Source organism: Leptinotarsa decemlineata, unplaced genomic scaffold, assembly GCF_025532065.1.
Source record: "Leptinotarsa decemlineata unplaced genomic scaffold, Ldec_3_MD MMD2_tig00000591_RagTag_RagTag, whole genome shotgun sequence".
NCBI lineage: Eukaryota > Metazoa > Arthropoda > Insecta > Coleoptera > Chrysomelidae > Leptinotarsa > Leptinotarsa decemlineata.
In genome coordinates, this window is record NW_027412552.1 from 1,772,036 (window position 1) to 1,782,500 (window position 10,465).

At 36.6% G+C, this 10,465-nt stretch overlaps 2 protein-coding genes across 3 annotated transcripts in view; both read right to left on the reverse strand.

Annotated features, from left to right (window-relative positions):
* Nucleotides 1–170: 170 nt before the first annotated feature.
* Nucleotides 171–5,081, reverse strand: Hsdl2 (Hydroxysteroid dehydrogenase like 2). The gene is made up of 7 exons (XM_074174548.1): nucleotides 4,887–5,081; nucleotides 4,497–4,660; nucleotides 4,176–4,389; nucleotides 3,537–3,742; nucleotides 3,201–3,451; nucleotides 2,810–2,967; nucleotides 171–603 (listed from the first exon to the last, which is right to left on the reverse strand). The coding sequence occupies exons 1-7, from the start codon at nucleotides 4,898–4,900 to the stop codon at nucleotides 381–383; spliced, it is 1,230 nt and encodes a 409-aa protein (XP_074030649.1). The 5' UTR covers nucleotides 4,901–5,081; the 3' UTR covers nucleotides 171–380.
* Nucleotides 5,082–5,760: 679 nt separating this feature from the next.
* PGAP1 (Post-GPI attachment to proteins 1) overlaps nucleotides 5,761–10,465 on the reverse strand; it is a 32,055-nt gene continuing 27,350 nt past the window's right edge. Inside the window, exons 14-16 of one of the 2 annotated variants that reach the window (XM_074174546.1) lie at nucleotides 6,561–6,662; nucleotides 6,229–6,507; nucleotides 5,761–6,173 (exon numbers count right to left, since the gene is read on the reverse strand). In XM_074174546.1, coding sequence (XP_074030647.1) covers nucleotides 6,273–6,507; nucleotides 6,561–6,662 — 337 coding nt within the window. In that variant the 3' untranslated portion in view covers nucleotides 5,761–6,173; nucleotides 6,229–6,272. Of the gene's footprint in view, nucleotides 6,508–6,560; nucleotides 6,663–10,465 lie in introns of both variants that reach the window. The other variant, XM_074174545.1, reaches the window with a different exon arrangement.

Sequence of the window (10,465 nt, forward strand, 5' to 3'; positions counted from 1 at the left end):
TCCATACTTTTCATGACTATACAGATTTCTGCAAGTTATTTTAAAATATTTGCAACATCTAATCAAAGATGACAGGACACTCTGATTATTTTCTCCCAATGAAGAAAAACTTTAAAAACTGTAATTTTCTCAATAACCCTCTTGTCATTTAAACACTATCAAAGAAAAACTTCAGACTGAAAATTTTTATTGTAAAAAATGTATACAAGGCGAGATATAAAATATATTTTGGAAGACAAATTTTACAACACAGTGCAAGTATAATTATTTATATTTGAAATATGAAATAAAGAACAGAAAATATGTGTTGTACACCTAAAACTTTATTAAAAACACAATAAAAAATTCAACAACAAAGAACCGACCACAAACGAAGTAGTTTACAATTTTGCTTTCAAACTAGACATGAGCTTCTCCAGTTTGAGAGCTTTCTGGAGGTTTCCCTGGATTTTCAACTTCCCTGTCATGTAAGCTGTGGCAGGTTTGACTTTTCCAGAAAACATGTCAAAAAAGTTTTTACTGTCCATTGTGAGGGTAGCATCTGCCTTAGAAGGGGCTTCACCCTGCCCACAGGAACCGCTGCCGTTCTTCAAGTCAACATACCTAGATAATTTGGATTTAAATCAATTGTTTGCCATGATGATTATTATTAAATTCCAGACGGGGTGAAAGTAGCAGTAATTCATAACTAGAAGGCTGGAAGGCAGTACGAAAATACAGCTTTGAAGTGCAATACTGGCGGGTGGCAGTAATTTAAAAGTAGAAACCTGGAAGGCAGTACTAAAATACTCAGAAGTGTAAAACTGGAGTTGTGGCAGTGATTTTAAACTAGAAATCCAAAAGGCAGTACTAAAATATTGCGTTGAAGTGTAAAACTGGCGGAGTGGCAGTAATTTAAAACTAGGAATCTACTGAAATAATGCACTGAAATGTGAAACTTAGGCGGTGGCAGTAATTTGAAATTAGAATAGAAGGCAGTACTAAAATACAGCGTATAAGTATAATGCTGGAGGGTGGCAGTAATTTAAAACTAGAAATCTGGAAGGTAGTACTGAAATAATGCGCTGAAATGTGAAACTTAGGTGGTGGTAGTGTAAAACTGACGGGGTGGCAGTAATTTATAACTAGAAACCTGGCAGGCAGTACTAAAATACTTAAAATGTAAAACTGCCATTGTGGCAGTAATTTTAAACTAGAAATCCAAAAGGTAGTACTAAAATATTGCGGTGAAGTGTAAAACTGGCGGAGTGACAGTAATTTGAAACTACGAATCTAGAAGACAGTACTAAAATACAGCGTTAAAATGTAATACTGGCGGGTGGCAGTACTTTATAACTAGAAACCTGGAAGGCAGTACTGAAATAATGCGTTGAAATATGAAACTTAGGTGGTGGCAGTAATTTGAAATTAGAAACTCAGAAGGCAGTACTGAAATATTGGGTTGAAGAGTAAAACTGACGGGGTGGCAGTAATTTATAACTAGAATTTCAGAAGGCAGTAATAAAATATTGCGTGAAATTGCAAAACTGGCAGTGGCAGTATTTTAAATTTAGAAGCCTAGAAGGCAGTACTAAAATACATCGTATAAGTGTAATACTGGAGGGTGGCAGTAATTTAAAACTAGAAACCTGGAAGGCAGTACTGAAATAATGCGCTGAAATGCGAAACTTAGATGTTGGCAGTAATTTGAAACTCAGAAGGTAGTACTGAGATATTGCGTTTAACTGTAAAACTGACGGGTGGCAGTAATTTATAACTAGAATTTCAGAAGGCAGTACTAAAATATTGCGTGGAAGTGTGAAACTGGCAGTGGCAGTATTTTAAAATTAAAAATTTAGAAGGCAGTACTAAAATACAGCGTATAAGTGTATTACTGGCAGGTGGCAGTAATTTAAAATTAGAAACTCAGAAGGCAGTACTAAAATAAGTGTAAAACTGGTAGTGGCAGTATTTTAAATTTAGAAATCTGGAAGGCAGTACTGAAATACGTGTAATACTGGCGGGTGGCAGTAATTTAAAACTAGAAACTTGGAAGGCAGTACTGAAATAATGTGCTGAAATGTGAAACTTAGGTGGTGGCAGTAATATAAAATTAGAAACTCAGAAGGCAGTACTGAAATATTGCGTTGAAGTGTAAAACTGACGAGGTGGCCGTAATTTATAACTAGAAATTCAGAAAGCAGTACTAAAATATTGCGTGAAAGTGTAAAACTGGATGTGGCAGTATTTTAAAATTAGAAATCTAGAAGGCAGACACCTAAGAGGCAGTACCAAAATACTGCGTTAAAGTGTTTGGAAAAGACATCAGATTCAAGTTTAGCAATTGAACGTACAACTGAATTATTTGCTAATTACATTGCAATAATTTATTTTTCAGAAACTTATGATAAAATCCAAAAACATATTAAAGGTTTTGGCTTCAACAACATAAATTAACATCCAAGGAACTGAAGACATGTTTACAAATCCTCTACCGATAGGTAACAATTCAAAAAATTATACTCAGACAAATAAATTTTTAAGTCTATATATTGAATAAAATTTGTCATGGAGCAAACATATGGAGTATATTGAAAAAAATATTGCCATGAAATAAAAGGAATAATATATCAATAAAATTTTTGAAAAAATTACAGCTCTATTACGAAAATCTTGAAATTTTTACAGAATGAATCAATTGAATGAATAGATGAACTACCTTATTTAGAAGCAACAATAAATATCCCTTTATGAATTAAAAAATACTGTTTCAAGTATTGTATCAAAAATAAAATAAAAACTAGTAAAAATATATGAAAAATTATATTACCATTTCCCAGCTTCATCTCCGGTAACATGGAAAGCAAATACTGCTTGAGTATTGGTCACCGTATCAGGGGAAATCGAACTCTCGATCTTTTTGAACAACTGAGCCACCTTTCCGCCATCATCCTTAGGTTTACTTTTGTAACCCACGATTGATTCCACCTACAAATTCACATAGGCACAGCTTCAAAGTATACAGTTATAATGGTATCAGATCATAGTTCTCAGACAACAAAATAAAATAATGTACTTCAAGGTTCGGCATGGGGCCCTTCCATTATTAACAAACGTGACTGAAGAATAGGCAATGCAATAAAACAATTTAATTTATATTCCTATTAGTGGAATATGCCCAAATAATTCAATTTTAAACTGACAAGACATATTTAACCTACCTCTTCAATATTCTCATCCACAAAGAAGTCTGGCATCAGTTTATCATTGTTCTCTGGAACACAGGCATACTGTTTAAGATCAGTTATTCCAGCTTTCTGCAAGACATGTTCATCGATGAAAAAATTGCCAGTACATGTTTTAGGATCTTGCGTCAGGATGGCATAAGCCGAATCGGCCATCACATCAGGCGTTCTGCAGTAGTCCGTAGCGCTTTTACCTTGAATCAACTCGATAGCAGCTGTCGCAACGGCTAAAACGAATAGACTAGGATCAGGAAAGTTCTCAGTATCTTCAATTATACCGAAGAAAGTACTTGGAAGGTAATTTTTTGTTACCTGTTCTCGGCCAAAGAGCATTTACTCCAATATTGAACGGTCTGAGTTCTTCATGCATTCCTAATACACACATAGACATCCCGTACTTAGCCATGGTATAGGCCACGTGGTCCTTGAACCATATGGGCTTCATACTGAGAGGAGGTGAAAGATTCAAAATGTGTGCATGGCTGCTTTTCTTCAAATATGGTAAACATACCTTTGATCTAAAAATTACAGCTCATCAGTTGACCGACAGTAAGCAAATGGGCTCTTGTCAAAATGGTTGGAATAATCTTGATATCAATGGAAGGATTTTCTTGGTAAGAATATTATTTTCTCTGCTTTTTATTACAGAACAATGAAAAACAGTAACCAAAAAATGTAACGCATTTCACTCTTAGCACATTTCTTTCTACCATACAGCTGCCAGGAAAGTGAAATAATTTTGGCCAAAAAGATTTTTATTTTATAAGGATAGTAAGAATCGAAAAAGCCTCATTATTAAGACAAGTTTTGAAACCTTATGTAATTTATTTTGCTTCTAACAGTGCTTTGGAGCAATAGAAACAGTTTGAATAAACATATATTTCGCCACTTAATGATCCTCCACGATACTCCAACTATATTTACAGTCTCCCAATAAATCTTTTGACTCACACCAAAAAAGTTCCTCTAGTGTTAATATTGTGCATCAAATCATATCTTTTCATATCCGTATCTTCAGTGCCAGTCAAAGATATAGCTGAAGCATTATTTATGACAATATCAATGCCTCCGAACTTTTGTACAGCTTCCTCCACAGCCTTTTTCACAGCTTGTTCATCCCTCACATCTACTACACACGGTAGTCCTTTGCCACCTGCTTTCTCAACTGGAAACAGACAAAATAAAGACGATTACTACTTGGAAACAGAAAAACCTTCAATTTTGAATAAAATCTCCTTCATTTGATTTTCTACTAGCAAAGAACAAACTCACTTTCTTCACATGCTGTGTATATGGTTCCAGGTAGTTTAGGGTGAGGCTCCGCCGTTTTAGCAGCGACAACAACATTAGCACCATCTTTTGCTACTTTCAAAGCTATTGCCTTTCCTATACCTCGACTCGCTCCGGTTATGAAGACTGTTAACCCTGCAAGTTTTCTACAGAAACAACAGTGAAAATGTTGAAGGTGGAAACATATATTATAGAGATACTTGAAATGGGGTCAACCTAAATCATTAAAAAAACAGTTATTCTATCTTTAAAAAAGGTTATCAAACTAATCGAACTCTAGATAGTTTTTGAACGAATTAATTGTTTATCTATTAGTATTTCACAAATATTGGTCAATAAAAATAATTGTATCAAGAATAAAAACACACTTACCCAGTGTTTATCATTTTCACCCAAGAAAAAAATTAAGAATTACAGCTTAAAATACGGTGATCTTAATCAATATTTTCACAGAGAATGTACACTTTGGGTTAGATTATTTGAAAGATAAAATGGAAAGAAATATCATTAATGCTCAAATCAAAATTCAAAGTCCAATCCCCATATTTCCCACCACATAAACAAATATAACCTACATTATTTTGACAACTACGTCAGGCATAGTGTTCTGTGATCTGTGCTTCGGACACAGAATACCTTGCAGAAGGGACACTCAGCGCGGAACACAAACATGAACTTTTTGAGAATCTCGAGGTGATTACTGTCAACTTAAAAATTTCATCGAATGGTTGTGAACATTAACATGGTGAAATTAAGCTAGTTTGGTTGAAATGGTAGATTAACAACCTGCCGAGACGACATCGTAATAATTCCTCGACTGCAATCAAATTATATATCTGATAAGTTTCAAATAATTTGAATTCACCACTAAAACTTACATTGAACATTTCGAACAGAGAATTTGCCCCCCCCCCCCCCCATAGGAGTGCCTCTTCTATGAGGTATTTTGTATTCAGGCCTGTATTCTGTAGTTCTGATTCTCTTTCCAGGCCATTTTAACAGTCGTCCAAATAGATGGTCTATGAATTACAGATCTGAATACAATAGGAGCGACAGATTTCGATTTTTGCCTCGTCTATCAAATCATCAAAACAACAGATGATACCAAGGTTATAATATAGGAGTGTTATGAAATATCAAAAATTTCGGCCATGTTTGTGACGTCAGTTAAACAAATCCAACTTTTCTTACAAATTCTTAGATACATGTATTATTCTCTTTTCGATACGGAGATAAAAGAAACAAAGGTTGTTACATAAGTAACAGTAATAATTTATTTCTATGATATCACTAAAGTATACAATGCCGTTATTAAATATTTGAAAATAATTAGGCATTTCTATATACTTTTTCAGAGCATTTCTAAACTATTATTCTAATAATTAACAGTCACTAATTCATTCCTTTGTCACATAATGAAAAAAATACATGTCATAATGTATTGAATGATGTACACATGAAAATAATGTAAGTAGAAAATACATTTTTCGTATTATTGGTGAGGATTATTCGTTTGGCGAGTCATTCAAGAGCAAGTATAATAATGCTGAGTTACTAAACATTTAAGGAGTATTATGTGTGTCTTCGTTTCAATTTGAACTATCGTTGCCAGAGCTACTGCAAAATAATTTATCGTCATGTCATACTGTGATTCAAGATCTGAAAAAATGAACACAATGAAAAAAAAGCGAGTTCTGCTTCAGTTCCGTCTAACCCATCGGATCTCAATGCCTCGAATTTTGATCACATTCGGTAACTTTACTCCATTTTGGACTTGAAGTCATTGTATTTGACTCTGCTGTCATCATCATCCCCCGCATTGTCTTCAGCCGCTGCATCATCATCTAATTTCGGAGCTAATATTTGATGAAGCGTTACCATTACGATGGTAAAGGTGAGTATATAGTTCAGCCTATAAATCGATACCGTGGCGAACATCAGACTTACAATAGCCGTAAATGTTACTAGCGTTCCCAGTTTATCTAGGTACTTCCTGAAAAAACAAAAATGATGAAAAGGAATCAAATTTGGAAATTGATAACTAACCTGTCACTTTTCGGAATCTCAAGCTGCCACAAAGCCAAGGCACAGAGACTGAGAGCGACACCAGGTATGAAGGAATCATCCGGAGTCAAAATTGTGCTATATCTAAATGAATGTATGATTAGTAATGGAAAATACTGATGAACAAAATGATTTACAGATGTAAATTACATGTAATCAAGATTTATACTGAAAAATATTATGATACGGCAAAATTAAATATATACTTAAACTAATAAGGTTAATACCAAAGTAACTTTTTATGTGCGAGGTTTGTTAAAAAATAAGGTAATGTTCAAATTTTGCGGACTAGCTTGTCACAGTTTTAACTGTTCAGCATGTTAAGTTTGTTGGAGAGGCCTAAAAAATTAGAAGTGTTTGGCGTTGTCTGCCAAGAGTTAAAAATAAATTGAAGAGTTTGTATTGAATTTTGTGTAAAAAAATGGAATTAAGTGCTCAAAAACACTTTAAATGTTGACAGTGGCATACGGTGACTGTACTCTGAGTCCGAAAAATGTTTACAAGTGGTTCAAGCTCTTCACAGAAAGTCGAGAAGACGACGCTCGCCCTGGACACCCCAGCACATCAACAACCGCTGAAAATGTTGAGAAGGTGAAGAAATATGTCATGGAGGATCGTTGAATGACTGTTAGAGAAGTTGTTGAGGATGTCAGCATATCGGTTGGCTCATGCCATCGAATTTTTTCAGAAATTTTGGACATGAAGCGAGTGGCAGCAAAATTTGTTCCAAAATTGCTGAACGTCGGAAAGGTTTGTTTCCCAAGTTGCAGCGCTCATGGCAAGGGCCTTACTTGGTAACCAAAAAGAAAAACGATCTGGTGTACAGAATCCAATTGTCTCCCAGAAGCAAGCCTAAAGTTGCCCACATAGAAATGTTGAGACCTTACTTGGGTTGTTATCTCCTCTCTTGGTATGTTGTTTGGGGCGAACAACCTCACGGAAGGGGTAGTGTTATAAATTATACCCTAAAGAAAATAACGCCGGCCGCCACTGGTAGCCATAAACCAATTGTGACGTAGCTAAGAGCGCGCGAATGTACGATCTTCGCTGCTGTTCTAGATGTAGCTAGAATAATGCTACCAACTTAGATGTAATTTCGAAGAATATTCTGCCGTATTTGTTACGATATATAAACGCTAGCAACGAGTATATCGACACAGTCAAGTGGAAGTTACAATGCGGTACGCAAAGCGATCTAGTAAGGCGATAGACATTCGAATAATAGTTGAAGTTTCAGTTGGAGTATTTGTTGTATTTAAAGTGAAATAAAGTTAAGTTTTATTATTCATTATAGTCAATTAATGGTCAACCCACGGGGAAAACGTAACAATAATATAGTAGAGAAATACTGATAAAACATACATTTTTCGCTTACATTGCAAACGCTGACTGAACCCTACGAGTTAAGGTCTCTACCCACTATACTGTACTAACCATGGCTGTGCTAGGACCGTATCAGACACGGAAAATAACACGACACTGTCTACCTTGCCCACTGTTCTTCTTAGAACCGTGTTCTAAGCCCGTAAGCAACACGTATAATGACCGTATCATACGGGTATGATGACCGTTAGATACCCCTTTGACAACTGTAGGTAATGTAAAGCATTGTATGTTATTCCAGCTTACTCATCAGTGTAGTGTGAACGTGTAGAAGAGTTCACCACGAAGAACGAATATGGCTATGAGATTATCTGCTCAACAATTGGCATTGGTAGCTATTATTTTGGACGTTGAAGAAGCAGAAACTCGAAAAGACTCGACGCTAATGGATTCACGACTCTTCAAGAGAACGAGAAAGTGAAGGAGAATATTGGACATTATTTAGAAATTTAGTTGATTATGAGGAATTTTTTTTCCGTATTTTCAAATGGCTGAATGCTGAATAAAATTGAAAATGATTTACAACCAGTTTATACACCGTTTCGCTGCCGGAGACCCACGGTTTAGCAACGTCACGTGCCATGCACGTTGCGTATCAGCACCGGTAAAATATTCTCGACTCAAATACTGTGATGACACGTGCATGCTACGCTAAGTGCCGGACCGGTAACGGAACGGTCTAGTGGGCGTTGATTCTTATAAATAGATGAAAGAATATTTTTTAGCATGTGCCGGTACGTTTACGGTCATGGTTTGGTACGGTATAGTGGCCAAAAATCTTTAGATCAAAAAATGTACTACAGAAGGTCTACAGAAAAGTGTGCGATGATATATGTCTATCTCTTAGAGATAGCCCACAATAACGATTTCTTATCCTCGAGAAATAATGACTTATTAACGAAGCGATTTTGAGCAACACATAGTGCATTTAATATAGATCAATATGACCCTTTAGAGCATGTAATTAAAATGAATATTTTCGAAGATATTACTGATTTAAAGAGCAGGGACACAGCGGTTGCGGCGGTACCGTCCGGGGAACCGGCGGCGTGTGCCTATAAATAGCGCGTCGAAGGCCGCGCTTCGCCCTATAGCACTTTGATTAGTAGCGATCGCACGTGTTTATATATATATATATATATATATATATATATATATATATTTAGTATCTGTCTTGCACCCGTGCGGAGCCACGGCGGTTCGCTAGTAAATAGATGAATAGATATTTTTTGAGAAATATGATAAATCACCTAATTTTTTTTAACAGACCTCGTATTGATGTCATGGATATAACTACACACATCGGAAAAGTCTAGGGATATTTTTAAAAATGGCAATAATTTTTTTTTAGATCGCTTTAGGGAAAAAAAAGTTGACGGGTGATTATTAAACGAATGTAACTTACAACAAAATTTATTAAATGGTCAAAAATACTGAGTGCGCCTATAAGCAAAACTAAAAAAAAATATGGCTCTTCTTTGGCACCCCGAAAAAAAATCATAATACAAAAAAAATTGGTACAAAGTATGGCCTCCACGCTGGTTTATTACGGCCCTACATCTATCGTGCATCGACAAAATGAGATTGTCAATGTCTTGTTGAGGTACATTTGCCCATTCAGCGATTAAAAGCTCTCTCAATTGAAACGTTGTGTGAATGTTCCCCATATGCGGAGTAATTTTTCGTTGAAGCATGTCCCACACATGCTCGATGGGATTCAGGTCCGGTGATTGTGCTGGCCATGGCAATACATCAACTCCTTAGTTGGTGAGCCAGTCAGTCACTAGACGCGCGACATGTGGACGAGCATTATCGTGCATTAGGTGGAAGTTTTCACCAACAGCACCAGCAAACGGACGGACGATAGGTAGAAGAATGGTGTCGAGGTACTGTCGAGCTGTGAGGGAGCGATTTGGAAAAACGAAATCGGTTCTGCCGCCGATCATGATTCCGCCCCATAGCATTACTGTACCACCTCTGTATGTGTGGACTTCCTGGACGTGTCTCAAACGTTCATTATTTCCAGGTCGTCTCCACAGTCTTACTCGACGAGAATCTGGATGAAATCCAAATCTGGATTCGTCTGTAAACAAAACTGTGTGTGGCCCAATCATTTGCATCCCAGTTTTGATGTTCTTGACACCACTCTAATCTTCTACCGCGATTGCCTCTCGACAAAGGTGGACATCTAAGTGGCCTTCTGTTGTGGAGATCTGCTTCATGCAGTCGATTTCTGACAGTATCACGACCAATGGTTACCTGGTGCGTCTGCTGCAACACGTTAACCAACTCAGGTGCTGTGCTTGTCGGTTGTCTTCTTGCGGTTAAGACCAAAAATCGGTCTTGAACTGCAGTTATAGCGCGTCCTCGCCCTGGATGTTGTTCGGCTGGACTGCCAGTTTCACGGAAACGCCGCCACAATCGACTGATAACACTTTGGGAGACCCCCAAACGAAGAGCTACATCATTTTGTCGCATGCCACCTTGAAGAAGCCCTACAGCTC

Coding starts and splice junctions, on each gene's coding strand:
- Hsdl2 (XM_074174548.1), bottom strand. Junction 4,390..4,496: donor ATACACAGCATGTGAAGAAA/GTGAGTTTGTTC, acceptor GTCTGTTTCCAG/TTGAGAAAGCAGGTGGCAAA. Junction 2,968..3,200: donor TGGATGAGAATATTGAAGAG/GTAGGTTAAATA, acceptor GTGAATTTGTAG/GTGGAATCAATCGTGGGTTA.